Source organism: Desarmillaria tabescens (genome assembly GCF_030435595.1).
Source record: "Desarmillaria tabescens strain CCBAS 213 chromosome Unknown EV420scaffold_2, whole genome shotgun sequence".
NCBI classification, from domain to species: domain Eukaryota; kingdom Fungi; phylum Basidiomycota; class Agaricomycetes; order Agaricales; family Physalacriaceae; genus Desarmillaria; species Desarmillaria tabescens.
This window is the reverse complement of record NW_026848301.1, coordinates 130,506-157,616: the sequence shown is the minus strand read 5'-3', so window position 1 is coordinate 157,616 and position 27,111 is coordinate 130,506. Positions and strand designations below refer to the sequence as shown.

The following is a 27,111-nucleotide window of genomic DNA, read 5'->3' as shown; positions in this document are numbered from 1 at the left end:
TATCCCATGATTGGAGTCACCAAGATACATGATAGCTTCAAAAGGAACGACTGATGCGGTAAGTCCATGAGTCGACAATCACAGTGACTAGCCAAAGTCATAAGTGGACAGGTGCCTGTTCTTCTGACGAAAGCTCTGAAAGATATGTGATTCGTGGGGTACAACTGAGAAGGGAGTTTTTCATAAATAAAAATACAAGAGCCAAACCAAAACGTGCAGGATGAATCACTCCCCTTCCCTTAAAAAAGCGTCTAGTTCATCATCTAGCTCCTGCTGACTCTTATTTGGACGCTCTTCACCTCTCCGTCTCTCTGATCCTCGTCCACCACGCCGTCTGCGTCTCTCTCTATCATGCGACGGTCGCCCGTTCTTTGAGCGCTGAGAGCGCCGTTCAGTCAAACGTCCCGCCAAAGTACCCGGCTCTGGATGTTCACGGGCAGAGGTACGCTCGAGTAACGTACGACCATCTGACGAGATATAGTCCGAGTACATCTTGGATGGCGGCGATGGTGCGGTATCTGGCTCATCTTCTGCAAGAAACTCGTCCAGGTCCTGATCCAGCAATGCTTTATCCTCTTCTGGGTTCCTTCTCCTCCTCTTGTTTACACCAGGACCCTCCCTATCATCATATACCTCTTTCCCAGCATAACTCCCGTGTTTCTTGTAAAACTCACTGTCCTTCTTTGCCCCGCGCTTCTTCACGTCTCCTTCCCTCGCCCAGCGCATCCTAATCACTCCCTTCAAGCCCTCACCCTTCCCAAGGCTCTTGTTGATGCGCTCCTCCGGTGGCCATAGTGCGACAGGTATTGGCTTCGCGGTGACAAAGTCGTCTTCGTCCGGCTCTTCTGCCGGAGACTTTTGCAGAAAACGCTGGCCAGCACGTGCACCAGCCTTGGTTTCAAAGACAAACACGCAAGTGTTGTCGTTGATCCATTCCAGGCCGAGGGGATGTGCGTCAAAGTGCGTGGCATAGGCGAAGAGTCGAGCAGTAGGGAAGGTGAGAGATTGGTGTGCCCTGTAGCAATATAGCATTGCCGCGATGTGTCAAGTCTAGTGGCAAGGGTGATGAGCACGAAGAACTGGCAAATACCCATCATACCTTCATCCATCTCGTCCTCGCCGCCCCCGTCCCGCAATGTCTCGTCCTCGTCTTCATCGGCATGCTTGCGCTTACCAGGTAAAGGATCATAGTACTCTCATATCAGGGTTCGTTCGGGCGACCTCCAGGACATGCTACCAGCGCACCTTGCCGACTCTAGCCGTGGATGATTCAGACAGTAAGTAGACTTTTGAGGTCCCAATACGATTGGCGAGGGCTGCCCGCCCAGGGTCATTTGATGGGTGCGTCGGGTGCTGGTCTTCATAAGCGACGTCGTCGTCATAGGAAAGGGCAGGAAGCTCGGGATCCAGGTTGTCGAGTGAATCCATGTTGTAGTTGGAGGGTAATGTAAAACTGAAAAAAATTCTCACGATCTCATTTCCTCTTCTGTCCATCACCATGTCTGACGACGAGGTCGTCGTGAATAAGAACAAGAGCCACCGCAAGGACAAGCGTTTGTCGTCGTTGTTACTTTTGTTATCGTTAATCTGACCTCACTTACACAGCGTGGGATACGGATGATATTGACCAGTGAGCATGACATAACCTCGTCCCTGCAAATTCAACTGACGTTCATTTTTTTTACAGTGTAAGCCAACTGTATGGGTCCTGTTGATGGTTCTCAACAGTCCTTAGTGGAAAATAGAAGCGTTTCAACCGTCCGATAACAAAGCAGGTGCATTTACCGAGGAATCCTCGTTTGCCACCCTTTTCCCAAAATACCGTGAAAAGTACCTGCGTGAAGTCTGGAGTGCAGTCACCCGCGCATTGGACTGCTCATGTGAGTCTTCGATCTCTTGCTCAAGGTTCGGTATTTCCAGGTCGCCAAATGAATCCGGAATGCTGTGACATCGCGCTTAAGAATCCATCAAAGTCATATTTCGGGTTCATTTTTTACTTCCAACGTCGAATGGCCGCCCTTAATGCCCGATACTCACGGCACTTGCACTGCGTCTCTCCCAAATGAAAACCGAGAAAACCGAATAGATCGAACTCTGCCTCATGGAGAGCTCCTGGCACTCATTCCGAGGGTCGCTCGTAGCAGACTAAGACTTCTACATGCTCGCCTATCATACGAGCGATGCCTCATTTTAAATGGCTCTGGTTTATGTGATCTATTTCGGCGGAAGAAGAACTGGCGTCGGGAAATACAGCTCACAATCTAGTTCCCCGACTGCGCCAGAGTCACAGCATTGGTTATTTCGGCGCTTGGAACTTATCGAGCCCTCATACATATCATTCATTCTGGGTACTCATATTACACTCCCTAGGGAATAGCATGCACACTGGATCTCGTTCATGGATCGATGTCAGTTAGAACAACGAGGAAGACGTTTGACCCATATATCGTTCTCAAGGCCCGCGACATGATCAAACTCCTGGCACGAGGAGTTGCCATCAATCAAGCTGTGAAAATCTTGGATGACAACGTAGCATGCGACATCATTAAAATAGGGAACCTGGTCAGAAATAAAGAAAGATTTGTCAAACGAAGACAAAGGATCATAGGTCCAGATGGAAGCACGCTGAAGGTACGACGCGTATCACTTAGAATGCATGCCTGACTCAGGATAATGATAGGCCATCGAACTTTTAACGCAATGCTATGTCCTTGTACAAGGAAGCACAGTGAGCGTCATGGGTCCCTACAAGTCATTGAAGGAAGTTCGCCGAATAGTTCTCGACTGCATGAAGAATATACACCCAATATATCGAATCAAAGTAGGTCAGGCCCAATAATGTTTCATGCAGCCGCTCATTTATTCATTAGGAGCTCATGATACGTCGTGAACTAGCAAAAGACCCAAAATTGGCGACGGAATCGTGGGATCGTTTCCTTCCTCAATTCAGGAAGAAACACCTCAAGACCTCAGAAAAGACTGCGAAGAAGAATGAAAAAATACAGACACAGAACGACGCGCGCGCTGCAGCTGGCTTACCCGAAGCATCAACATCAAAGGCTACTAAGAAACCGTATACTCCCTTCCCACCTGCCCAGCTTCCTCGAAAGGTCTCCTTTTTTTCTCTATCAGCGCACCGCCCCTCATCTTATATTAGGTCGACCTGCAACTCGAATCAGGAGAGTATTTCCTCAAACGTCACGAAAAAGAAGCCCGGGAAACAGAGAGAAGAAAGCAAAAGGTTTATAACTCCACATGTTGTCAATTCTGAGCCTGACAATGTCGTCCTCTAATAGCAAGTCGACGCGACAGAAAAGCGTCGCATCGAACGTGCGGAGGCATTTGTTGCTCCCGCAGAGACCGCGGAACCCACTATCGAGCAGAAACGGAAGCGGAAGGCTGTGTCGATTGACGATAGTGGAGATGCTTCTACCTCGACGAAAAAGAAGAAAAAGCATAAGGTGCCAGAGTTGTAGCCCTCGTTCGTCCATACTCTATGTTTTATTCCGCTGCAAACTTTTTGCGTACTTATATCTTGATCCGGTTTTGAAGGCCTCGCGCTTAAGTCAGGGTTCGAGTCCCTAGAAATCATCTGTGACGCGTGAAGAAGAGCGACCCTGGATTGCCCTTTGTCCAAACAACTCTCCCACGCTCCGAATATGGTAAGGAGGATAAAGGAAGAGGTAGGTCTAATAAAGGACGAATGCGCGCGCTTCAAGTGGGATCTCCCTCTTTCTTTCGCCCTTCGCCTCCCAGTTTGTTTCACTCTCATTCTGCTATGGATACTCCTCCTTCACTTCCTCCGAACTGTGTCCGGTTCCCACAGTCCTCACCAAGCTCAAGGCGTTTGTACAGCCGCCTTCCTCGTCATGACACATACGACAACATCCCTAGTCGGACCAATGATGACATTCATCTCGTTCCCAACCACCTTCGCCGTTGCTCAGACCAGGATCGTATTTTCATCTCACCGTTTAGTCCAAGCAAGCTTTCGCTTCCTTGGTTCGATGGGAGACGCCCGAGCTATGCATCCATTGAAAGCTACAACTCAGATCTCACAGCTGTATCTGAGTCCATGTTGTTCAAAGACGAAGTCTTTGATGCTACGGAGTTATATGAACAACATTTCTCTTCCCCTGCCTACGCCGATAATGCCTCATTCAAGGCACCATCAGCAGGCGCTTCCCCCATCAGCGAGCAACAGAAGTGTCACATCGTCGAAAAGAGTTTTGAAACCTCAGAATGGCCCAAAATCATAATCCACGTTATTCTTTGTCTGATTGCATACCCCATCCTAACCCTATTCGTCGTAATTGCACGTAACAAGACACTCTTTTGGAGCCGATTTTTTGTTAGTGTCGGCTGTGGCGTTATTGGTTTCGCGTTGGGTCTTAGCCTTCTTTCACTGGGTCGGCCATTCCTGGAAGCTGCGAGTGCGTACCAGTGCTTGCCATTCATACAGGGATACTTACCATCATTTGTAACGTAGCTTGGGCCACGATTATCCACCAATCGCGTATCAATGGCGCCTCAGGGATCAGGCTGAGTGACTTGGCGGCTCCTTCGCGAGATCCGACAAGCGCTTGGCCAGCGCTTCAACTCTTGTGGTCCAGGTTCATGTACCCAGGGACCATGAGGAGGGAGCGTCAACATTATGAGTAAGTCTCTTTTTGGACGCGTTTAATTTCTAGGTAACTAAAGCAATCGTGTCTAGCAAGCGCCCTTGGTCCCTGGCCATTCTTTTTTTCCTACTCAATGTCATCCTCGCAGCATCGCTGCCATTTATTTTGGGTCGTATAGTCAATATATCAACATCCGTATCGGTGGGCTATTTCTAGATATATATCCATGTCTCCAATGTGATCTCACCTTTTCTCAGCATCAACACACCGAATACCAGGAGGTCACAGTAAAAGGTGACTTATCAGAAAGCGACATATCAAACACTGCTGCTCTCGCGCGAGTATTCAATGTCAATTCTTCCTTCAAGCTATATTTTCCGTCACTCAATCTTATATTGCAGGACTTCACGCTGACATGGACCTTGTCCCCGTTTGCTGCACATAGATCGCTCCCTACTGCTATATCCTATCCATGGAATAACGACACTGCATATTTCTCTGAAGCAAGCCTCTCCCAGTTTCTTCCAGGTGGTAGTGGATTCGGGACATTCACTGAAAATACGACGACACCCACATGGAGCACCGATTTTTCTAGTGTCGCCACGGATTCTTTCAACACAAATGCTGTGGAACCCGGATCATTGTTAAGGTGAAACTTGCTTTTCTGATAATACACTGCTAGTCCGTTGAAGATTACTAAGATATCCGCGATGGGGTATCAGGATTCATTGTGAGAAGGTCCCTGATGGGTCGAAGAATATGTACGTCCACGGGATTCGTTAATTTTTTGTTGTGCTATGGTGCTTATGTCTCCCGCCACAGCATCCCCAGGTCTTTCAATAATTACACGTACCTATTCACGCCTCGAGAAACGATGAATACTTTATTTTCTTCTTTTGGTCACGTGTTCTCCTCTGATCTGGAACACAACGTGACGGACGTACTCCAGAAAAACGATACTTTGCCCTCAACTGTTGACGTTAACGGTACCGCACTTGCAGGTATGAGATGGTTTCTTATATTGAATTCCTAAACACCATCGTCTCCGTATAGCGTATTTCAGCGACAATGGTGTTGCCCATAGTCTTAAAAGCGATCCTGTCACAATGGGTAGGGCAGCACTTTTTGTGTCGATTCTTTGACTGATGACATTCTCATCTAGGTGATGAAGGTTTTGGCTGGATATCCATCGAGTGGGTACTAGTTCGGTTAAACACCACCTATTCCCCAAGCGGTACTTTCGCGACATATAGCGACGAATCTGTCCTCGATGCAAATGGGACGGAAACGCGTATAGGCTATGACGCTGCTGTTTGCTTGGAGCTATACGAGCCGTACATCGTAGAGACGTATAACTCCACCACCGGGGTGCCCTCATCTACGGGCATTATCAGTCAGAGCAAGGAGATCATGGATTCTTCTGCGCAGGGTGCCCCGGAAGAGAAACGAACAGGCAACGCCGTGACGGGTCCTAACGTGAAGCGACAATTAAATTCGACAGAGCTGAAAGACGTGTACGAAACTTTGCATGGCAATTCTGTCAATCAGATGATTAAGGTTCGTCAGTTTACTGATTGTACCAAATTTCATTTTTGAACTTTGATTTCAGGACAATGGAAGAGACGCCTTCTATGTTCCATCTCCCACGGTCAGGATCTTTCTCGGAGTTACTCACATAGGTGGCTGATAATAATATGATATTTGCAGTTGATCTCTTTTACAAATGGCACGGGGCCCTATGGATATACAGAGCTCTCCGGCGAATTGTTTGCGCAGGCAAGAGCCCGGGCAGATGCCACCAACGTACTGTCCCTACTTTGCAGGATCTGCCGATACACTTGCACGTCAATACCCCGACCTTGTACTTGCCTACGCCAGGATCCACACTTTGTACATGGTCGGCCTTCTAATAACTGTACTGTGTGTTGGAGTCATCGCAGGCTTCTTCGTCCCAACACTTCCCTTCCATGTTCCTCGCCGTGGCTTTGACATTTACTCATGGCTTGCGGCGTTTCGCGCTAATGAGCTGATCGGCACCGACACAAAAAGTATCCGGAAAGGGATGGAAACCAAGGAGATGGCGAAACTAATGGGGGACTCTAGGATTTCTTACCAGTGGTGAAAGTACTTGCTTTTATTCACGGTGGTCCACAACTGCAAGAAGAAATACTTCTTATCCTGCTCAGACTCTTAATTGACATGTCGATCACCGTCATTGTAGCAACTCCACCTTATGAAAACTCTTCGTTCCACCACTTCTCATCCCTTAACGTATTACCGACTTTATTCTGTCTCACCTCTGTACCAGTGTCATCCACGTTCCTAATATCAGTAACCTCTTTGGCACGCCCCTTCAAAATCTCCAGATGTACGAAAATTCACTGGTATTATATCCGGGATACGCAACACGTCGTTGGATGCTGATTAACAATGCCTGAGCCCCGTGTTTGCTGTTAAGAACCCTTATCGTCATTCACATCGCCCGAGGACCGTGTACGGGTTGACACCGGTACATTGTTATGGTTTCGCACGAGATCAAATCCTTATGGGCGTAGATATCACTGGTGCTGCCGAAAGACGGTCCCGTCGGGTATGGATTTATCGATCCGTACGCAGCAAGTTACACACGAATCACGCCGCGTTTGGAAAGACGATAGGAAGACGAAGAGTGCAAAGTCCTGCGCAGCAGACTTCTCTTCACAACTGCAACGCAATAGATAACGGGAAGTGCCAATACATGATGGCATGCTTGCCATGGGTGAAGCTTCATCAAATGTCTGCATCCGTCATAGTAGAACATCACGTCGAAGGAGCGGGGTATAACACATTTTTCTCATATGAACATTTGCCGAATCAAGAAGTGCTACAGGGCAGGATCTATGCGGGACAAGTCTGATATCCCCTCATCGTTCTGCAGCGCATGGATGGCTATCCCATGGGCGGTGAAGACCTAGGGCCAAAGGTGTTCTTCGGACTGCATTTATTAATTGCCACGAGTATATTTTCTAGTACTAATACGTGGCGGAGGTACTGTGCTAGCTCTGATCCCAGCCTCTGCCCTAGCCGAGGTGAAGCGGGAAAGGAGGTATACCAAGCGTACTGCGGTATCCTGATGAAACGGTCTGTTTTTGAACAACGATTGGTCCATGAATGGGCGCAAGCATTTTGGGTGACTTCCAAACTCTCAGCGCGCGCATCGGCTATTCGGAAAATGCGTGTATCGGCTATTTGGAAAGTATGACTAACGCACTTGCATCGGGCGGACATCTTATAGGTAAGAGAGCTATAATGCGCAGGCTTCACGATGCGCCGTGCAAATCTGATAGAATCCAAGGGAAAAATAGAATGGCCGTCAAATGTCATCCTACTATGTAACCTGTAAGCTAAAACAAAGTCAGGGTTGGTTATAATGTGCTGAAATATCGGGGAGTATATCCAGTGCGTAGCTTATTTCTCCAGACATGTTATGTCCGTTCTAGGCGTCTGCGACTTTTGAGATGAAAGCCAAAAGCATGATTTTTGTGATACGTAGAAATAGGGGAAATCAACTTGAAAGCAGGAAATTGATGAGCGTGAGTTATATAATAAAGCCGGGCTCGCCAGGCCAGAGCCTTCTTTCTGGCGGAGACAATCACAAGCCTCTTCCAAAATTTATCGGATCGGTGACTAGTAGACTGGAGGTAAGTGACGCTGCCCGCACTATCAATTATCCTGAAGTCAGTTCAAAGTAAGGAGTCTCGAACGGCCGATGCAAGCGTCGCTGTGGTTTCAAGATGATATTCCGATTTCCACATTGCGCCCGGCGATGAGGAAGAATAATCCTCGGACTTAGTCAACCCTATTCAATCCCATTGCGCAGCTGCCGTGTGGGGAAAGCGGACGGCATGGTAGACCCGAGGACTCAAATGAGTTTCAGTTAATCCTTCTATTACGAGGGTGCGCTTGAAGCTACAGCAAAGTAGATGCCTTCAAAATGACTCCTTATCGAGAGTATTCTCGTCGCTTTAATGATGTATATTATCGTTGTACTACCGTTGTAGAAGAGAGCGCCGCCGCCGATGGGCTAAGAAAACGCGGATTAAGATTTGTTAGAATTGTCGTAACTGCAGGACGCCGCTATGTCCATAGAGGGTGAAAGTGAGGCACTAAACATGAACTGAATTTTATCGTAAACATAAGCTCTTTTCGGCACGTCGAAGAAATTTTGTTCTTGAGATCAGTTTCAGTGCTGCGCACGCATGGAGGCATTTCGCTCCTTGTCTGATAAGATCTCTTGCCGCCCTTTGATCCGCTTTAAGTTCCCCCATTTAGCAGTAGATCATCATCATCGATCATTGATCAAATTTTCTACCCTTTGCCGCAATCGCAACGAGCAAAAAAGATCTTTCATGAACATGGAATGAGGAAGAGATGCCGTCTTTCCACATGCTCCAAGAACAACACGGAGTGTAAGAGGAGCTTTGCTGGAACTGCGCTTTTTCCGCTTCATCTTGGTATAAAAGCCACAAATGAGTCTGAGAAAGTCGATATCTAAGAAGTCCCACGTTCCTGTATGCCTACACGACGAGACTCGTCCCACAATTTTCTCTCTTGAACTTCAAGCCTTGATATGTCTGCTATGCAAATCTTCGACCTCTGTCGTGATTTTCACCAGGCGTTTTCGTACTGCCTCTGCGCCAAGCTCGAAACGCAGAGCTAAGGCCGCTCATGCATCCATGACTGGGTCGACGATTGACGGAGTGCCCTGAAAATTTGCAGGATAAACACCAAGGTACCTCGTGGGCCTCTCACACCGTCTCTAGCGTTACTCTTTGACCACACATTTTAGAAAGTCTGTGGTGAGCCTTGCTTGCCGCCATCGGGAGATAGAGGTTTCAGCAACAATCAACGTCCTACTAATCTCGTAGAGCAGCAATGGAGGGGGCAGTGGACGACGTCAGTAATGTCAACGACGGCCGGGCGAGTCAAGGACTGTGTATATTATTTCGTCATAGAATGGTCTGACACTGGTTGCGCCCTATCCTGATAGCTGCACAGACTTTAGGACTCTGCAGCCGTAGCGTTGCAGTGCCAGAATTCTGCCGCTGCAGCGCTACGGATGTCTGTTCTAAGATCCTTGCATCTCCATATCACTTGACTCTCTGCGCTTAGGTGGATACTCTCACAGAACCCGTCAGATTATGAATGGTTGGACGACTGGGAATGCTTGGCGGGCTTGTAGTGTCGGGGGAATTTCTGGTCCGTTTGTTGTCTCCATACTCTTTGCATGTTGCTCACCTAATCTATGAACATCCTGGACAGGTAACGTTTGCAGTAAATCGCGTACACATTTAGCCCATGAGAAAGACTCGCCAGCTCAGAGTTGCCAGTGACGAGTCGATTGGTATGTGCGCTATCAGATAAGGCCACGCCTCCCTCTCACGCCTCTCTCAGCGCATAATACCGGGTGAATATACTAGCAGATATAGTGCTGACTTTTGTGGCGTCCATTCATGGATATGCGGTATCATTGAAATTGATATGAGCCCAGGGACTTAAACAACCAACGTTTGGATGCCAAGATGTCTTCGGAGACCCATAAGCTCCTTGAATAACAGAGTCATTGATTAAACATCATGTCTTTTGTTGCGCCCTCGAATCTCTCAAGTGCCCGATAATTTCACCGAGCTCTGTGTTCGTAAATAGAACAAAAGCTCCATCGTGTTTCAAGTTTAAAGAAGCCTGTGCTGCGGATGATAGTCGGCTGGGATCCATTTGTATTTCTCAATTAAGGCAAGGGAGTAATACTGGTAACGAAACCCGCGGGGTCGTTGACATTTTTTAGAAGTGTGGGAATTCAATTGACCAGTTCACGTTTCCGGGCCGTTAGTCCGAAGAACTTGCGTTCTCCATTTTAACTCCGGGTGACTTATCTCTTTCTCGACCATGAGATGCGCAGTTTTCTTGTTTTCTCTGTTGCCGATCTATGTATTTTCTATGCTTCAGACTGCCCTTGAATGAGGGTTTGGCGTCATATGCACTCGAAGGTGCTCAACTGTCGTCTTTACAACTGGACAAATTCACTGTTGTATCTCATCCCAGGTATCCTGGACATCGTGTACGTGTCAAGAAGACAAGTTTTTGTGATTCAACAGTCAAGTGACTCCAATTTTACTTTGTTCCAGGGCTACATCTCTCACCAATTTTCGTAGTGCATACACGGGATATCTGGATGTCGACCAAGGGGCGAAGCACATATTCTTCTATTTCTTTGAGAGTAGGCGCAATCCCGACAAAGGTCTGATGACCGACCGTAGCTATATCTGTGTCTCGTTTTCTAATAATTTCTCAAGATGATGTTATGATGTGGATAAATGGAGGTGAGCTCGTTTATGTAGTATGCGGACTCGGCTTACAACTGATCCTTCGTGTAGGTCCTGGATGTTCGTCTTCAATGGGACTTCTCATGGAATTAGGTACCAACATCTTAGTAGGATTATCATTGATGTCTGACTGGTACTATCCTGTTAGGTCCATGCAGCATCGATATGGATGGATCCTCTTCCAATGGGACTGTTTGGAACCCTTACTCTTGGAACGAAGTTGCGAACATCTTTTTCCTCGATCAGCCGCAAGATTTTTCTATGATCTTAGCTGCCTCCGTCTGACGTGACTTACTGGTAGTGTGGGAGTAGGTTTCTCATATGCGGATTATGGGGAGACCGTACAAACGACTGAGGCCGCTGCTAAGAACGTTCACGCGTTCGTCACAATCTTTTTTGAGACTTTCAAACAGTTTTCCGGTCGGAGACTTCATCTCTCTGGGGAATCGTACGGGGTTTGTCTGCTCGTTTCCTTGATGCTCATATGCTTAGTGACTTTCGTAGGGCCGTTATCTCCCGGTGTTTGCGAGTGAGATATACGACCAGAACCAGATAGCAAAAGTTGAAGGTCGCCCGACGCTGAATCTTCAGAGTGTGCTGATTGGTAACGGCATTACGGATATTTCGACGTAAGTCTTCTATGTGGTCGGTGATCATCCACGCGCTCACGGGGATATTTCAGTTTATACGCGGGAAGATATGAGATCGAGTGTGGTACCGCTGCTCTCGATGTTCCTTTTCAATCTATAAAGACCTGTGTTCGCATGAAAACTGCCGTAAGTCTTCTCAAGTTGTGGCACATTATCTAACAGCGTGTTCTACAGCTGCCACGATGTCAATTGGCCATGCGTCAAGGCTGTATAGAATCCTTTGATACCATTAACTGTCGGGCAGCAGTCAACTTTTGTGATTCTGAACTATCAACAGGGATGTGGGCCAGTGGTATGTGTCAGTGGTCAGTTCCATCATGATAAATCGGATGCTCATGACGGTTTAGGTCGCAATGTGTATGATATCTCCAAGGTAATGTCCTACTGCTTCGGATTTTATTCTTATCTGCAGCTTTTGGAAGATGTGCGTTGGAGACGACCTGTGCTATGCTGAAAATACAGCTATCAAGAAGTACCTCGATTTGCCCGAAACTCGGAAATTACTGGGTGTGGAGACGCCATACAACTTTTCTGCGTGCTCTTCTATGGTCGGCCAGAACTTTAATGCGCATATGGACAAATGGGCCGTACCGACACAATATTATGTCGCTGGCCTCCTTGACCGAGGTATCCGGGTATTGATTTACGCAGGAACTTATGATTGGCAGTGTATGTACCATCACCGTTGCTTATCTTTTAAATTGAATCGTAATCCCAGGCAATTGGGTCGCGAATAAATTGTGGGTTGATGAACTGGAATGGAGCGGGAAGAAAGAATACACTGAAGTCCAGTGGGAAGATTGGTTTGTTGGGGGTAGCAAGGCGGGTGAAATCAAGCAAACAACGTTGCTGACGTTTGCGATGGTTCGAGGAGCTGGACATATGATGAGTCCCGATCTTTCCCGTGTTCCTTGAGGCTTACTGACGTCGTTCTTGCTTGTGTTTACGTCCCGCACGACAAACCTGCCGAGTCTCTCGCCTTGATCAGCCATTGGATAGCCAATGGACACCTTTGGTGATGATTGATGATGGCGTGTCAGATACCAGGCATGTACTTAAACATCGAACACGTTCACTACTAGCAACAACACTTAGCCAATCAATACTAACCGCGATTACAATGTCCGACCACACCGTCCCGAGGTTACACGCTGGTCGGAAGGATGGCGCGATCTGATTGCGGGAGCTGAGGACCGGATTGAATTTTTTTTTCTTATTCAGTTGTCCTGAGCTCCTCCTATCCATCCATGATCATAGTTCTCAGGGTCCTAGAACACTTTATAACAAAGCGATTGTTGAGCCCTGGTAGATCTTCTCTTGGATAACTTCGCTTGGACCAATGGTTGGTAGAGTCACCATGGTGATGATTGTCCTATCACATTCGTTGTGCCCGACGACACCGAAGCCAATCATATTCCGGCTGAAAGCCAAGAGATCGAGAATTTTCCCACGCAGCTGATATAAAAGCTGTACCTGGATGCGATCGAAGCCCCTTTCACCTTTCACCCTCCTTCCTTTCACTTTCTATAGGTACGTCTGTTTCCTGTTTCTATCGCTCTTGGGATGCAGCTGACTGCTTGCTGCGATAGTCGTTCTTTCGTTATTGGGCTGCGCCCTTGGTCTTTCACGTTCTATTTCAAGCAGGCTTCATTCATTCGACTTTTCTCTCAATGCGTTATTCGACGTCTATTCTTTGCCTGGCAGCGCCTCTTGCAGCATTTGCTGCACCTGCAAAATTCTACGGGAAACGATCAGATACAGATATATTGGTGCTCAGTGCGTCTTGTTCATTTTTGTTGTCTTAGGTACAAAGCTGACTCTTTGTTTTTGTTTCTAGAGTTTGCCGATGTTCTGGAGCAATTTGAGTCGTCATTCTACCAGTCCGCCTTGTCCAAGTTCCAAGCTTCTGATTTTACGGCGGCTGGGTTTGTTTCTCCGTCAGTCCCGACGGAACTGTTCAGTGTCATCCAAGCCGACGAGGCCACCCATTCTTCTACCCTTCAGGTATGCGGATCCTCTATTATTTTGAGGCCAGCTGACATTGAATCACGCAGTCCGCGCTAAAGTCATCCGGACAGCAACCCATCACATCATGCACCTTCAATTTTGACTCGGCTCTTACCGATGTCGCTACTATGGCAGCCACCGCGCGGGTGGTGGAGAATCTGGGAGTTTCGGCTTACTTGGGAGCGGCTCCCCTCCTGTCAGATCCTGTCCTCCTTCAAGCGGCCGGTTCGATCCTCACCGTCGAAGCTCGGCATCAGACTGTGTTGAACCTCCTTTCTGGTACTGGGAGCGCAATTCCTCAAGCCTTCGATATTGGATTCACGCCGCAGGAGGTGTTAGCTGTTGCGTCGCCTTTCCTCAATCAGGGATGTGACTTGGGAGTCACAGGTGCGTCTGAGATTAGTACTTTTTGTTTGTGATCTGACAATTTTGTGCAGCGAACCCTACACTTACTATCACCAATACTGGTTCTGTTGGTCCTGGTACTCTTCTGACCTTTGAATCTTCCGCAATCAACGGTTCATCCAGCAGTGTGAGTTCAATCTCAACCAGTCTGCTTTCCCCATGGACTAACGCCCCTGCGAACAGAATTCGTTTTGCCAAATGATGGTTGGTGGAGCAGCTTTCTCCATCTCCCTCCCACTTTCCGCATGCGTCGTACCGCAGGGCATCGACGGACCCGTCGCTATATGGATTACGTCGGATTCCCAACCCTTGCTGAACAATGTCCGGGACCGTGCGACGTCGCAGCTCGTGGCTGGGCCGACGATGGCGTTTGTGGACACATCACCGCAGACGATTGGGCAGTTAGTTCGGTCGTCGGCAGCGGTGTCATCGTCGAATGGAACAGCGTCAGTGACGACGAGTACGATCTCACCGGAGCAGGCGTCGTCCATCATTTCGAGTGCATCGGCTCAAACAGCCACGGCGGCAGCAGCAGCATCAGCAACAGTTTCTGCAGGAAATGCTAGTGGTGCCGCCGCATCGACTGCCGCTATTGCAGCGAGCCCGACTGGTCCCTCTGGAGATGGAAAAATCACAGTCCTAGGTTTTTCATAGTTGTGTTTAATGGACACTTTCCTGTCGCTCGGGTGATAAAGGCTTTGATTTATATACGTCGGATACCCTGTTTATAGTTCGTAATTCTTGTACTTATGGGTGGGAGGCTGGACTAATTACCCTTGGTGCTTTATGGGAAAATGCGTGACTGATTGAAAAAAAAGTGATGGTATTATAATGATGCCTCCGGTATAAATGCGTGTGAAAAGAACAGGTATAATGTATATATTGGAATCTGATATCTAATCCTCGTCACTATCATCGCTAGAAGTGTAATCGTCTTCGTCGTGACTGGCCATGTCCCCACCGGCATACTGGTTCAACGATATGGGCGCCCCCGAAGGAGGTTCGCCATCTGTCATCTCGCTGAACAGAAAATCAGGCCCGTCCACGTCTTCCTCGTCATATTCATCGTCCTCGGGCTCCTGTCCCACTGCTCCCGACAACGACTGGTCAAGCTGCCTTTCGAGCATCATGCTAAACATGTCCATGTCGATCTCTTCTCCGCCGTCGTCGGCCGGTGGGGGGATCTGAGCAGAGACCTCGTCCCAATCCTCTTCTGAATCCGACGCGACGTCCTGTGCTGGAGGAGGCGGTGCCGCAGAGGTAGGAAGTGCGAGCGAGGGTGGTGCAGGAAGAGGCTGGGAATATGAGAAAGAGCTCCCCGGGAGCTCGAGACGTGCTCGTTGCTCCACAACTGGTGGGGGCGCTGGGGCCGGCTTGGAGCGTTTGGCGGGTCTAAGATCAAAGTCTTCCACGTCGGGAATGGCTCGTTTGGGAGTTGGTTTCGCAGGAGCAGCTTTGGTCGGTTTCGGAGGCACGTCGGGTTTGGGTTTAGGAGCGGATTTCGTCGGCCGAGAGACTGTCGACTTGACCTTCTTGGGCGGCGAGGGAGGCCTTGGAGGAGAGAGGGTTACTTCACCTTCTTCCTGGTCCTGTTGTCGTCCGAGAGGGATGTCTTCGACTAGCCCTTCAAAGTCTGCATCGCTGAGGTCCCGGCGAGTATCCTTGGCAGGCTTGGGCTTCGCTGCTGGACGAGACGAAGAAGCCTGGGTATAAGAAGCCGACGGTGGCCGTGAAGGTGCAGGCGGCCGCGCTGTACCATGTGTTAGAGTAAATGAATGATGGCAAGACAAGGCGACGCACTTTCTGCAGGTGCCGCTGCTCGTCTCTCGGCGTAGTCGACGGTCAAGACAGAGTCGAGCTTTTCTAGAGAGAATCTCTGTGTATGAAGAGGGTAAGTGACAGTACACCGACGACGACGGCGAGTGGCGTACCCCGGTTTGTTCGTCAAAGATTAGCACACAGGCGTAGTCTTTTGCTGCATTCTCGTTACCATTGAATCTATGAACCTCTCCTGACTGCAGTAGGGTATCAGTAAAGGCCCAAAATGTGTATCGTGGCGGTCTGACCTGGGTGCTCGGGTGTTCCACGGTGACGGTCGCACTATCGCCCTGATTCTTGCGGACCTCCAGGGTGCCAGACTTGGTAGTGTCGACTGACGAGGGCTTGAAATTGTCTACATAGAGTCAGTCGAGGAGTCGAACAGAACAGACGACGACGACGAACATCGCAGCGAATAAAAGTCACGATCGGGCATATTCGATCGCTTGGCAGGCGCGGTGCCCTTGCGCTGGCGGAGGAGACGGGAGAGCGAGGTTCCAATGGTTACATCGTGCCGGCCGTGTGGCAGAGCAAAGGCGCTCGTCGTCGTCGTTGCCGCCATCGACGTTGAAGGAGAGTGAAGGAGGAGGGCAAGGCTCACTGCACTGCTATTTCAGTTATCCCGAACAATAATTGCTGAGGTAACGATGTGGCCCAAAGGGGCTGTTTGTGGCTGGTCCGGGCCGGTCTTCCTTGGCTTGGCAATAAAAATTAAATATATACATCTCAGTAGATACGCAACACGAAGACAAAAAGGCCTAATCCGATTTCTTTTTCTTTTTCTTCGGTGACGAATCGCCATTTGTCTCTTTCGCCGCTGCCTTTTCCGCCTTGCGTGCCTTTTTCCGTGCTTTTCTTTCCTCTTCAGTCTCCTCCTGTTACAAAAAATGGTCAGCAGACAGACAGAAAACAGGGGAGAAAAAAGTTCCTACCTTTTCCTCATGCCCGTTAACAATCTCACTTTCCCTTCGTTTCCTCTTCTTGTCCTTCTTCTCTTCTTCCTCGTCACCGTTCATTGTCACATCTCCATCAGCATCCTTGCCCTTTTCCTTCTCTGCCTTCCGCTTCGCCCGTCTCTCCTCCTTTGCTTTCTTTTTGTCCTCTTTCACATCCGAAACAGCCTTGACAGCAATCTCTATCGGATCCTCCCGCTGTGTCGACACGAAATCCACATCATCCGCCTTGGTGTTGTACGTCTTCGTCTGCCCCGACATATCAAAGCGCTGCTGCTGCTGCTGCTTCCCATTCCCAGCAAACCGCCGCACACCAGTAGCTCCATCTTCATACTCCATCGCACGTAACCGCGATTCGAGCTTGGCCCGATGCGCAAGTCCTATTGACGGCGCGTCAGGCTCTGATTTTCCATCAGAATCCGCTAGAGCATCCAGGCGTATTGACAGTGCGGCTTTAGTGGCGACCATACGCGCCATTTTGCCTTTTCAATTTCGGGGGCGCCTGGCCAATGAGAGACGCGTGGTATATCAGGCCATACTTGGGGGTATCGTGCTTAGGTTTTCAGCGCGCGGAAGAGGGCCTTTTCGGCTCCAAGGATCTGGACAGTACTCGCTGGGTGCTTGGCGAGACTCATGAGACTTCCGGCGTGGGAGATGAGTCGGGCCCCGACGAGCTCACCGACAAGGACGGTAAGGTTGGGCGCGATGGCATTCATGCGGTTCCGGAGATACTCTGAGAGCTGAGTTCGATAGGCGGAGATGGAGATAACTTGGTCACAGAGGGAGTGGATGTGGGCAATGTCAGAGTCGGATATTTCGGTTCCCATTGAGATTTCGGCGGCGGCTTTGACGGCTTGTTCGAGGTCTTCGGGTAGTATTGTGGCGAAAGATGTTGATGATGCATTAGTACGGAAGCCTGGCAAACAGCTCTTAGCGTCGTAAAAAAAAACAACTAGGTCCCAAAAAGCATACCCATGTGCTTGATCACTTTTGCATAGGCAATGTTGTCGACGATGATTTTAGCGAGTTCCGGGAAATGCCATCCATACCATTCCTGCTCAAGGTCAGTATCAAATTTTGCATGAAAGTAAAGGACGCACCTTGACACGCATAGCATATATGTTGATTTCCTTGTCGAGATCATCGAGAAGGGCAATGGCTTGCACAATCATGGTGTCCACCTTATCAGGCGAGAATTTTATTTTAAAACTAAGAAGTTTGAAAAAATCAACCCATGCTACGAATACCCGAAAAATGACCACATACCGAGAAAGCGAGTGACTGAGACCAAGACTCATAGTCGACAGATCCTTCGGGTCCAGTCCGTCCAACAACGACGCGAGCTGTCCTCGAATGCCACGATACAGATCCATATTTGACGCACCGGCGGTGGTTTTTATGCTCAGTAGGTCTTTTATAGCGGTCGCTGCAAGGCCAAGTAAGCACATGCAGAAAAAAGCATCCAAACAGACGAGAAACGTACCCAAATGCGTCTCAGCAACTAGCAACGACTCCTTGCCCTTGCCTTTCCCCGCCACCTCGTCGCTCAAGAACTTTTTCAGTCCGGGTCCGACTTTTCCGTCTTGCAGAGCCGTCATGTCTTCTACTGCGGTTGCTGTTGTCGTGAATCGGTGAATGGCCTTGAGTTTGAGCCTAATACCGGTAAGTACTGTACATCCAACAGAGAGAAAAGAGGCGTACTCACAGTTTGTTGGCCTTTTCGGGCGTCTCGAACTCTTTCCAGATGTTCTGGTCATCGGGTGACGCAGATTTGGACATTTTGAAGAGGCAGTAGCCCATTGCGGTCTCGAAGAGCACCAGCATCGTGAATAACCAAGAAGGGTGGCCGGACGCGTTTAGTATGTATGAGGAATCGAGGACGGGCGTTGAGAAATTTATTTTGATTTTTCCCACAGGTGTCCGTGGGAGTTGTATGCTATTCTGAGCGATCCGTTTTCCGGGCCGAGGTGCCGACCAGTCGAACGAATTTTTGCGAATTTTTGTATCTTGGTAGTAGTAGATTTTACTTTCTGCATTTGATTAACAAAGTACACTCTCTGCTACCAGGCTCTTTCTGGTTTGACTCCATGGCATATTGAAAGACAGACGTACGGGATAGTTAGTTAACTGTTAAATTCTTTGTTCCAACTTTTTTTCAGGTGGGTCGGGTTGAGTCTCAGTGCAGAGGGCCGTAGTTGAAGTTAAACGAACGTATGTATGGTTTCGTATGGTGAATTTGTTCCCTTGGAGTGTTCCCTCGTGTGGATTATTATCTACTCCCGTTTTCCAAGTCTTCCTCTTGTTCCCGCTCATCTCCTTCGTCTTCCTGCAATTCTGGACTCTGGAGCTATCGCTGGTGCCTATGACCCTCGGTCGTTGCTGATGCACCTGAGTTCTTGATGAACTGACTTAGCCCTTTGATTGCGCACTTTGCGTCACAGATACAACCGATCTTGGGCCATCTTGGAGGACTTCCCGCTATAACGGACACTCACAAGCAATGTACTCGCGCGTCTGGTATGGCTCTCCGTGTGGGTTGTCAACATCTTTGGAGGGCGAGCTGAGGATATTACTTATATGTAGCCATATCCTGTGCGGCATTTCAGAACTTGACTGAATATTTCTCGCAAGCCGCCGGACATGTCGCGAAGGTAAATAGTTGAACGCTGAATGACAATGAATGTATTCTGAAGCAGGAATAGATAGACAGATATTTGTGGTATGCGAAACAGGATTTCTATAGTAAATGGGTAGACTCCAACACGAAACGTAGAAATTCGTTGGAAATTCGACAACATGGCCACCGCAACCATACGAACGGGCGATATTTGCGTATCAGCTAGACCAAGGTGCAGCCTTCTTCGCTACCAGCAATTTTGGGAGTGTGATATCGAGCTGAGCATACTGGAGGGCTGTAGCCTTCCGATTAAGCTCTTTTTCAAGGGCATCTACATCGGGACAATTAACAAAAAGTTGGGCGTCATTCAACCTACGGATCGCCTCTTTGAACCAAACACGACAGGTGAAGCGTGACTCTTTTCCACGATCAACGTCGGGAATCGACATCGAGATATCGATGATATACTGCTCAAACGCCTCCACGGTTAGATCGTCATCGACATGTCCAATCTTCGTGAAGGTGACAGCTAACGTAGAGTCCGGTCCATTCCATTCCACACGCTCGTATTTCCAGGGACTGGTATTGCCTTGATTTGTTGCATGCATCTTGGAAACCCTTTCTCGGATTCTATGGGCATCATCAATGTTCAATATTAAACAGAGAGAGGAAGCTTGACAAACGATTACGAAGTAAATTATCCAGTGGGACTTCCATACCTGGTCAGATTTGGCGAGAGATGCGTAGATGTCGTCTCTCTGGCTGAGAAGGGAAACAGACAATCAGAGAGAAGAGTTCGGAAGAAGAGGCAAAAAAACTTACATAGTGGCTTTCAAGGAGCAAGGGAAACCGTCAAACGACGGTTTATAAACAAATGGATAATCTGGAACGACCACTGTCGATAAGAGACATGTGGGTAAAACGTATATGATAAGACAGGAGCGCAGTGTGGATGTGAGCATGGATAAGACTTTCAACTCCGAATTGGACCTCCCCATTGTCCTTTCGGGTCCTTGAACTTCTTCTGGGTTCCTGTTCGTATACATGTGACGTAATTTGTTAATGTGAACAAGGTAATTAAGACTCCGAGTATCAGATGTGATGGTCGGCATTAGAGATCACCGTACCGTCCTGGAAAAAGACTAGGTTAATGTCAAGGGGAGGGACCAAGGATACAGAAACTACTGTGATTCGTCATCCGTTAGCGGCTGATCCAGCGGATCATCAGGAATAATGCCAGGAGGTACTGCCATACTCCCTGTAGAATGGCACAGTGCATGTTCAAGTTCCAGCTCCTCCTGGTACTGCGATCCAAAGACGCCAACCGCATCCCAAGAGATTCGCCAGGGTTTGTAGCCTTGTATGACCCGGATATCCAACATGGTATACTCCCAATACTCAGGAAACCATCCGGCTGTCTCCCAATCGAGGATTCTTGCAAGTCGACCATCCTTTATGAGGATGTTACGAGTGTGAAGATCTGAGTGGGTGAAACAGAGCCTGTGTTCCTTAGCGTACACGGGTTCGGCTAACTTCAACAGACGAGGCATACGGCTACGGAAACCACATGATTGAAGGAGCATGTCATGGAAAGCACGAATGCTTTCGAATGGCTGAAGGGCGACACGGTCGGAAGCAGCATCGATATGAATGGGGCCCCATAAGCACCTGAAACCTGGCCAGAAGGAGGGGGAGGGATAGCGCGAAGCTTAAGTGGAGCGCGTCTAAGGTCGTCTAGGAGCGCCACAGAATCCGATAGATCAGCAGTGGGTTCGAATCCATCAAGAATAGCGCGCAGTTCATCGATATTGATGTCCTCTCCATTTTCAAGGATGTTGAGGTAGTGATAGAATTCTGGAGGGTATGAGATTCTGGTCCTAAGCCATCCATGCAGCGTCATGCCTTCAATATTCTTCATAATAATCAACCCTCCGGGATAAGAAGGTAGTGAAGGTATTACATCTAGAATGTGGGGGACTGGGATGGAGGTGTTCTTACGAACGAATGCGATATTAGAGGCCTCGAGGAATGGTGACCGATCGTGTGTATGCTTTAGAATTAAGCCAAAAGGCAGATGCCAGATATTCCACTCTCCATCAGCATACCAATTTTCGAGGCGGTGATATACGGCTGATCTAATAGACATAGGAAAGCACAACCATAAGCGCCAAGGAATTGCAGTAAAGATGGATTTGAGCCGACTCCATATCGGCTGAGGACTGATGGGAACGGGGGCAAAATTCATGAATAGTGACAACCTTTCGATGGGACATCAGTAAGTACATAGCAATTGAAAAAGAGAAATAATTCCAACCTTGTTTGTAAGCTGGGAGAAGTTGGATGGCTTGTCGACGCTCAGCAACGTGGTTCAGGTTGAAGCCATGAACGGAAACACGGCCCGGACTAGGAATAATTTCACGGGATACCGATCCGGTCATCCGGTAGCAGTCACCAACCCACCACCACTACCAACTACGCTAGTTTCATTCTAATCGTCCTTTCAAAATATTCAAAGTCTTTCACGATAATAACCAGCTTTATTGAACATCCCTCCACTGTCTGGGTACTGTAACCCCCGCTTCTCGAAATATTTCTTCAGTCAGATCAAATGTCTCAGCCCATCCCTCCGTTTTCTCTGTCGAATTTTGACCATCTATCTTCCACGAGCATGCCTCATGAAGACCCTGAGCCAACTCTGACACCTGCTGCAGGGTTCGAACTCATAGTTTGGGGTCTAGACCGTTCTTCGCAGCTCTCTGCTCAGAGTGACTTTGCGGCGACGTATGAGGAGGTTTTTGAGAATTCTCTGACATCGCAAACGTATCTACCTTCACCTGCCGATATCGTAGTCGTCCCTGGGGATGCCTTCCGGGCTGTCGACTATGTTTTCGTCTCGCTCTCACCCTCGCTCTCTCCCCACCCCAGACCCGACATCCTGAACAGTATGAAGCATGCAATTCTAGCCCATGGAAATAAAGCGGAGTGGAAGGTCGCCAGAGGATATGACCGGACCCGTCGCGGATTTTTCAAGATGGATGATATGGAGGACGTTGAACGAATGAAAGACAAGATAGCAGATGCACTCAACACGATGGGGCTGACATTCCAGTTCCACACCATCATTACTTGCGGTCGGTTTACCCGTGTAGCATTTGACTTTATTGACGCCGCATCCATCGAGTACTTGGAGTCCACACCTCTAGTCATTGATCAGCGTGTCCTTCCCATCTCCCGACCCCGCTACATTGTGCCCATGTTTGGGTATGATGTTGTCATTACTGGCTGTAGCGGAATTCAAGGGATACGACGTGCGATGAATGCAATTATTCGCAATCTGTTTGGTCCTGACACCATTGCGCATAGTAGGATGGAGCTGGACGGGGACGCCTACGTTGTTGTCATGAATAACTTTGTCAACGCGGCTAGGCTTATCAAGAGCAACCTACCTTTACCGAATGGTATTCCACCTTTCGTACCCATCTCCAAGCCGATGGATCTCTCCTTGTACAACCTCCGTGGTTGTCCAGCTTGTCCTGGAGACCTTGACGGCGAAACCCTCTCTGCGACCCCGATAAGCATCCGAAATCTTCAGAGACAGATCCATCGTCTTCAGGAGCTCTTCCTTCATGTTGACCAGGCTGCACAAAGCGCCCTCCACGCGCAAACGAGAGTGTTGGAAGAGGTTCATCAGTCGAGCGTCACATTTCAGAATGCTTTATCGATGTCGGTCGCAATCCAGGTGGCAACGCAGCACTTGTGTTCCGTAGAGAGCGAACTCACTCTGCTTCGCCACGAACGCTCTTCCAAGGAGCTCCTCGCCTTGGTTGCTACGGACGAGGAAGTTAAACGCCTAATAGAGGCTCAAATCAGTGAACTGGACAAGAGGATCGAGATTCAAGATAACCTTCGGACCGAGGCCACTGCCGAGTACAGGTTAGCAATGGACAGAATGGTTGCTTTTGCTACGCCGTCTCCCGAGGCTGGTCACGGTTAAAACAGCGAAGGTCATATTGGCGCAATTTGAGTTGATCCGTACGTACATTCATCCTAGCTTTCCGTGTGCCTTGTTGTAACTCTCCTTTCTCTGTTTGGGCCAGGAAAAAATTCCTTAAACTTGTGTGCGAGTTTGTTTGATTCTTAGTTCGATATCTCGTGTGTTTAATCTCGAGTCCGATAGGTGACTCTTGTAGCGTGATAATTATCCTATGTAAGTCTTTTGTATAACATGTAACAGTACTGAGACTGTAAAGTAAATGTGTAATGATGAAGTGTAGTAGGTATTAGTTTTGTTTGTCTCATGCAAGAGTAGCAAATACGATGCATCGCCACCGTCTTCATTTTTCGATCTCGACCACCGTCCTGAATATCTCCCGCTCCGGCCAGGAAGCGTTCGTGCGACCTTGTTTTCCGGTCTAGGTAAGTCCATCTGCTGTTAGGAAGCGTCACGATACTGACTTTCTCCAGGACTTCCAACGGTATGGACTCACTTATTGCCAAGGCAGACGCCATTGGGCCCGCAGGTAAAAAGCGAAAACTACGACACACGTCCTCTATTAGTGGCCCAAGTACCACAGACAGAACATTTCAATCCATCTCCAAGCGTACCTCGATACCGAAATCCCTACAATCCGGTGCGACACTCGAAGGAGCCCATTCCTACAAGCATATTGCCAACAAAAAGCTTCGTACGGAGCTATCACGCCAGTCTGCGCGAGCTGTAGAAGCAAAAGCCTTGATAGAAGATGCTGAACTCTTGCTGACGGGAGAGGCCGGACGAATGGAGGTCGAGGGAGAGATGGATAGGACATGGCGGGTCGGGCAGGATGAAATTGTCCAAGGAGCGGGGCAGGAGGGTGCGCGAGGAAGGAGAGAGTGGAAGTTGGAAGGTGGGCCGTATAGGTCGCGATATACGCGAAACGGACGGTATGTCTTCGAATGATGTACCCTTGTGCATAGTTTTCATGATTTTCAGGCATCTGGCTGTTGTTGGAAGCAAGGGCCATGTTGCGTCGTTTGACTGGCAAGCAGGTACCCTTCATACTGAGCTGCAGCTACAGGAAACATGTCGTGATATAACGTGCTTTTCCCCTCCTTTGCCTTGTGCTCATCTCTAACGTATTCTCCAGATATCTCCACGATCATTCACATTTTGCCGTCGCGCAGAAGAAGTACGTCTTCATCTACGATCGTGACGGCGTCGAGCTTCACTGTCTGAAGGCACACATCGAACCTACTCGGATGGAATTTCTTCCGTATCATTGGCTGCTGGCTACCATAGTGAGGCGCGCTTTCTACTTCCTTGACGCCTGCTAATACCCTGCAGGGAAATGCCGGGTATACCTTAAATACCAAGATACATCTACGGGACAGCTACTGTGCGAACACCGGACGAAACTTGGTTCCTGTACGGCCTATGACACAGAATCTACACAACTGCTGTCATCCATCTCGGCCACCAGAATGGCACAGTGACCCTTTGGACACCCAATCTTCCGCACCCTGCAGTTCAGCTCCTCGCACATCTCGGTCCCGTAGCCAGTGTGAGTATGGATCCGAGCCAAGGCGGACGGTACATGGCCACAGCCGGTAAGGACCAGACGGTCAAAGTGTGGGACTGTCGGAACTGGAAGGGCGCGGTGAGGGAGTGGTCTGCGAGAGGTGGGTACGCAGAAGTAGAGTGGAGTGCGAAAGGTGCTCTGGCTGTAGCATCGGGAGGTACCGTCAACGTGAGAAACGGATTGATTTTATCATTCCGCCATGAGGATCTAAAATATTGGCCTGACAGGTATACACTGCTCCAACGATACACAACCCAGTGCATATGAGTACGCAACCGCCTCTTTACATGACCCATCCGGTGCCTCATCGACCTTTGACGTCACTCCGGTTCGCGCCCTTCCAGGATATCCTCACTATAGGTCACTCTGCTGGCCTCTCTAGTATCTTGGTACCCGGATCTGGTGAACCCAACTTTGACAGCACCGAGGCTGATCCGTTTGAGAACAAGAAGGCTAGGAGAGAGAAGGAGGTGAAGGCCCTTCTTGACAAAGTAAGAGTGGTTCTTTCTTTCCTTCCGTTGGCTCTGTGCTCAGAGAGTGTATTCTTTTTAGATCCAACCGGACTTGATCACCCTCGATCCAGAGTTTGTCGGGAGTCTGGCGCCACCGTCGAAGTTGACGACAGAGACGACGTTTGATGGAAAGCCTTCTGTTGAGATTCCGTTTGCTCGTTTGCCTAGGTTGGAGAGGCTCCGGGTGCAGGGCAAGGCTGATGAAACTGAAGTTCTCAGTGATGATAGTGATGATGAGGTCAGTGGAGATCCGGAGGCTAAGAAAGAGGAGAGAGAAAAGAAGAAGATGAGAGGTAAAAATAAGAGTTTGAAGAGGTACGATGGCCCTTTCTCTTTCTTCTGCGATCTAACAAATGATCCTGTAGATATCTTCGGAAGCAGCGCAAGAACGTCGTTGATCCGACAGCTGTGAGTTATCGTGTCTTGTTATACTAGGCTTATTAATAACTGTATATAGGTCGCGATTCGGGCGAAGATGGAAAAACAGAAAGAGGAGCAACGGCGTGCTAAGATGGCGGCTGCGAACGGTGGGGAAAACCAGAAACCGTCTGCTTTGGACCGGTTCAAACGGAATACGTGATGTATATTCGTTCTTTGCAAGTTATCCTACCCACCCCATGCATGCTTAGTACGAATCTATTTAGGAATTCGGTAAGCTGGTTATGTGAGTCTGTAGTCATGAGGTTGATACTGCTCCTTTTGTTGCTGGGCTCAGCTCACCGTTCTTTTGAGAGTTGGCGAGCCACAAAGGAGAAGCAAGACAGGCGTAGTTTGGTCTGATGCGCACGTGCAATGCGCGTCTGTGGCTGTCAGTGAGTCGGACTTTGAAACGACTTCAACTTCCTGCATCCATCATGTTCCCCACTGCTGCATCAAGGTTATTCCACCTACCTACCCTAGCTGCCTTTCCTCTAGGCACCGTGCTCAAGCTCCTCCTGTACCTCGTACTCATCAAGAGCTATCTGTACATCAGTTCGATATTCTGGTTCCCGATTCTTCGCATACTAGAGTGGACCGCCAGCATCGCCCCCGAGTCCGAGTCCACGTAGTGGTAAGCACGTAGTGTTGTTGGGAGTAAGCTGTTTGTTGAATCAAACCTAGATCTGTATCTCCCTCGCAATTACCCCTCTCTACTGTCTCGTCGCGCTAAACTACGTATTTACGTATAAGATATCGCAGGCCTTCTCAACAATCGGAGGACCAGACTAGGAGGGAGGGGAATGTCCCTACTGTTGTCCTACTTTTTCGCTTGAATACTCCTTGTTTTCGCCTGGCTTGAACGTCTGAACACCTTGTAAGATTTGCGATTCCCTCTACTTCTGGTCAAGGACTGACACGACGAAGGTCTCCTACATCGCTGTCTTCGAAAGCCTCTTTTTTCCCTTCTGCTTCTGCCTACATTTGACATGTCATACAATAGATCTGGTACAAATATATATGGCTACAATTCTGGGAACACGGACACGGACACCCCATATGCCGTTAAAAACCCTCATCGTCATCATCATCATCATATTACACAACAAGTCTGCCTTCTCCTTTACGCGTCTGCAGCTTTAGCTGGAATATAAGATCCATATCAATCTACACTAGCTTTGAAAGAACGT

At 48.7% G+C, this 27,111-nt stretch overlaps 11 protein-coding genes across 11 annotated transcripts; 6 read left to right on the top strand and 5 right to left on the bottom strand.

Moving 5' to 3' along the window:
* Positions 1-2: 2 nt before the first annotated feature.
* EV420DRAFT_1501035 (uncharacterized protein) lies at positions 3-1,475 on the bottom strand. The gene is made up of 3 exons (XM_060471035.1): positions 1,246-1,475; positions 1,081-1,169; positions 3-1,015 (listed from the first exon to the last, which is right to left on the bottom strand). Exons 1-3 carry the CDS (start codon positions 1,426-1,428, stop codon positions 226-228), a joined length of 1,062 nt encoding a protein of 353 aa, XP_060337995.1. The 5' UTR covers positions 1,429-1,475; the 3' UTR covers positions 3-225.
* EV420DRAFT_1501030 (uncharacterized protein) lies at positions 1,476-3,608 on the top strand. Its single transcript, XM_060471034.1, has 7 exons — positions 1,476-1,553; positions 1,746-1,880; positions 2,378-2,631; positions 2,681-2,821; positions 2,871-3,110; positions 3,225-3,260; positions 3,297-3,608. Exons 1-7 carry the CDS (start codon positions 1,499-1,501, stop codon positions 3,474-3,476), a joined length of 1,041 nt encoding a protein of 346 aa, XP_060337994.1. The 5' UTR covers positions 1,476-1,498; the 3' UTR covers positions 3,477-3,608.
* On the top strand, positions 3,609-6,744 carry EV420DRAFT_1742822 (uncharacterized protein; the record flags this gene model as incomplete). The annotated part of the gene is made up of 12 exons (XM_060480061.1): positions 3,609-4,433; positions 4,490-4,658; positions 4,715-4,823; positions 4,880-5,271; positions 5,324-5,383; positions 5,445-5,623; positions 5,676-5,732; positions 5,785-6,179; positions 6,232-6,270; positions 6,330-6,425; positions 6,446-6,512; positions 6,563-6,744. The coding sequence occupies exons 1-12, from the start codon at positions 3,704-3,706 to the stop codon at positions 6,742-6,744; spliced, it is 2,475 nt and encodes an 824-aa protein (XP_060337993.1). The 5' UTR covers positions 3,609-3,703.
* Positions 6,745-10,529: 3,785 nt separating this feature from the next.
* EV420DRAFT_425101 (peptidase S10 serine carboxypeptidase) lies at positions 10,530-12,973 on the top strand. Its single transcript, XM_060482049.1, has 14 exons — positions 10,530-10,760; positions 10,814-10,899; positions 10,955-10,981; positions 11,036-11,077; positions 11,133-11,232; positions 11,286-11,439; positions 11,489-11,613; positions 11,667-11,760; positions 11,809-11,926; positions 11,982-12,007; positions 12,057-12,303; positions 12,353-12,519; positions 12,582-12,681; positions 12,730-12,973. The coding sequence occupies exons 1-13, from the start codon at positions 10,588-10,590 to the stop codon at positions 12,651-12,653; spliced, it is 1,431 nt and encodes a 476-aa protein (XP_060337992.1). The 5' UTR covers positions 10,530-10,587; the 3' UTR covers positions 12,654-12,681; positions 12,730-12,973.
* Positions 12,974-13,304: 331 nt separating this feature from the next.
* EV420DRAFT_1259943 (ferritin-like domain-containing protein) lies at positions 13,305-14,700 on the top strand (the record flags this gene model as incomplete). The annotated part of the gene is made up of 5 exons (XM_060466980.1): positions 13,305-13,410; positions 13,472-13,638; positions 13,689-14,028; positions 14,079-14,173; positions 14,230-14,700. The coding sequence occupies 5 exons, from the start codon at positions 13,305-13,307 to the stop codon at positions 14,698-14,700; spliced, it is 1,179 nt and encodes a 392-aa protein (XP_060337991.1).
* A 147-nt stretch (positions 14,701-14,847) lies between these two features.
* Positions 14,848-16,481, bottom strand: EV420DRAFT_1757991 (RNA polymerase II transcription elongation factor-domain-containing protein). The gene is made up of 5 exons (XM_060480534.1): positions 16,270-16,481; positions 16,113-16,219; positions 15,978-16,061; positions 15,847-15,922; positions 14,848-15,796 (listed from the first exon to the last, which is right to left on the bottom strand). Exons 1-5 carry the CDS (start codon positions 16,424-16,426, stop codon positions 14,943-14,945), a joined length of 1,278 nt encoding a protein of 425 aa, XP_060337990.1. The 5' UTR covers positions 16,427-16,481; the 3' UTR covers positions 14,848-14,942.
* Positions 16,482-16,536: 55 nt separating this feature from the next.
* EV420DRAFT_1501008 (uncharacterized protein) lies at positions 16,537-18,707 on the bottom strand. The gene is made up of 8 exons (XM_060471033.1): positions 18,523-18,707; positions 18,301-18,470; positions 18,084-18,243; positions 17,918-18,026; positions 17,790-17,871; positions 17,428-17,733; positions 16,797-17,299; positions 16,537-16,739 (listed from the first exon to the last, which is right to left on the bottom strand). Exons 1-8 carry the CDS (start codon positions 18,639-18,641, stop codon positions 16,623-16,625), a joined length of 1,566 nt encoding a protein of 521 aa, XP_060337989.1. The 5' UTR covers positions 18,642-18,707; the 3' UTR covers positions 16,537-16,622.
* Positions 18,708-19,652: 945 nt separating this feature from the next.
* EV420DRAFT_1634975 (uncharacterized protein) lies at positions 19,653-20,396 on the bottom strand (the record flags this gene model as incomplete). The annotated part of the gene is made up of 2 exons (XM_060476392.1): positions 19,653-20,196; positions 20,257-20,396. 2 exons carry the CDS (start codon positions 20,394-20,396, stop codon positions 19,653-19,655), a joined length of 684 nt encoding a protein of 227 aa, XP_060337988.1.
* Positions 20,397-20,784: 388 nt separating this feature from the next.
* Positions 20,785-21,808, bottom strand: EV420DRAFT_424991 (uncharacterized protein). The gene is made up of 2 exons (XM_060482048.1): positions 21,749-21,808; positions 20,785-21,692 (listed from the first exon to the last, which is right to left on the bottom strand). The coding sequence occupies exon 2, from the start codon at positions 21,677-21,679 to the stop codon at positions 20,969-20,971; it is 711 nt and encodes a 236-aa protein (XP_060337987.1). The 5' UTR covers positions 21,680-21,692; positions 21,749-21,808; the 3' UTR covers positions 20,785-20,968.
* Positions 21,809-21,881: 73 nt separating this feature from the next.
* EV420DRAFT_1500997 (uncharacterized protein) lies at positions 21,882-23,766 on the top strand. The gene is made up of 2 exons (XM_060471032.1): positions 21,882-23,467; positions 23,533-23,766. Exon 1 carries the CDS (start codon positions 22,043-22,045, stop codon positions 23,426-23,428), a length of 1,386 nt encoding a protein of 461 aa, XP_060337986.1. The 5' UTR covers positions 21,882-22,042; the 3' UTR covers positions 23,429-23,467; positions 23,533-23,766.
* Positions 23,767-23,911: 145 nt separating this feature from the next.
* On the top strand, positions 23,912-26,084 carry EV420DRAFT_1625879 (BING4CT-domain-containing protein; the record flags this gene model as incomplete). The annotated part of the gene is made up of 8 exons (XM_060475987.1): positions 23,912-24,357; positions 24,407-24,511; positions 24,561-24,711; positions 24,894-25,160; positions 25,220-25,483; positions 25,545-25,819; positions 25,870-25,912; positions 25,962-26,084. The coding sequence occupies 8 exons, from the start codon at positions 23,912-23,914 to the stop codon at positions 26,082-26,084; spliced, it is 1,674 nt and encodes a 557-aa protein (XP_060337985.1).
* Between the last annotated feature and the right edge of the window lie 1,027 nt (positions 26,085-27,111).

What these genes read in the sequence shown, in the direction of transcription:
- EV420DRAFT_1501035 (XM_060471035.1), bottom strand. Translation starts at nt 1,428, where the DNA reads ATGGATTCACTCGACAACCTGGATCCCGAGCTTCCTGCCCTTTCCTAT. An exon ending in CCACGGCTAGAGTCGGCAAG is followed by an intron (nt 1,170 to 1,245) that starts GTGCGCTGGTAG and finishes TTACCTGGTAAG; the next exon opens with CGCAAGCATGCCGATGAAGA. An exon ending in GGTATGATGGGTATTTGCCA is followed by an intron (nt 1,016 to 1,080) that starts GTTCTTCGTGCT and finishes ATATTGCTACAG; the next exon opens with GGCACACCAATCTCTCACCT.
- EV420DRAFT_1501030 (XM_060471034.1), top strand. Translation starts at nt 1,499, where the DNA reads ATGTCTGACGACGAGGTCGTCGTGAATAAGAACAAGAGCCACCGCAAG. An exon ending in CAGATGGAAGCACGCTGAAG is followed by an intron (nt 2,632 to 2,680) that starts GTACGACGCGTA and finishes GGATAATGATAG; the next exon opens with GCCATCGAACTTTTAACGCA. An exon ending in CTGCCCAGCTTCCTCGAAAG is followed by an intron (nt 3,111 to 3,224) that starts GTCTCCTTTTTT and finishes CCCGGGAAACAG; the next exon opens with AGAGAAGAAAGCAAAAGGTT.
- EV420DRAFT_425101 (XM_060482049.1), top strand. Translation starts at nt 10,588, where the DNA reads ATGTATTTTCTATGCTTCAGACTGCCCTTGAATGAGGGTTTGGCGTCA. An exon ending in TATGATGTGGATAAATGGAG is followed by an intron (nt 10,982 to 11,035) that starts GTGAGCTCGTTT and finishes TCCTTCGTGTAG; the next exon opens with GTCCTGGATGTTCGTCTTCA. An exon ending in GTGTTCGCATGAAAACTGCC is followed by an intron (nt 11,761 to 11,808) that starts GTAAGTCTTCTC and finishes CGTGTTCTACAG; the next exon opens with CTGCCACGATGTCAATTGGC.
- EV420DRAFT_1757991 (XM_060480534.1), bottom strand. Translation starts at nt 16,426, where the DNA reads ATGGCGGCAACGACGACGACGAGCGCCTTTGCTCTGCCACACGGCCGG. An exon ending in TGGAACACCCGAGCACCCAG is followed by an intron (nt 16,062 to 16,112) that starts GTCAGACCGCCA and finishes ACCCTACTGCAG; the next exon opens with TCAGGAGAGGTTCATAGATT. An exon ending in TCTTTGACGAACAAACCGGG is followed by an intron (nt 15,923 to 15,977) that starts GTACGCCACTCG and finishes CTTCATACACAG; the next exon opens with AGATTCTCTCTAGAAAAGCT.
- EV420DRAFT_1501008 (XM_060471033.1), bottom strand. Translation starts at nt 18,641, where the DNA reads ATGCTGGTGCTCTTCGAGACCGCAATGGGCTACTGCCTCTTCAAAATG. An exon ending in AGTTGCTGAGACGCATTTGG is followed by an intron (nt 18,244 to 18,300) that starts GTACGTTTCTCG and finishes TTGGCCTTGCAG; the next exon opens with CGACCGCTATAAAAGACCTA. An exon ending in AAAAGTGATCAAGCACATGG is followed by an intron (nt 17,734 to 17,789) that starts GTATGCTTTTTG and finishes GCTGTTTGCCAG; the next exon opens with GCTTCCGTACTAATGCATCA.
- EV420DRAFT_424991 (XM_060482048.1), bottom strand. Translation starts at nt 21,679, where the DNA reads ATGAATTTTGCCCCCGTTCCCATCAGTCCTCAGCCGATATGGAGTCGG.
- EV420DRAFT_1500997 (XM_060471032.1), top strand. Translation starts at nt 22,043, where the DNA reads ATGTCTCAGCCCATCCCTCCGTTTTCTCTGTCGAATTTTGACCATCTA.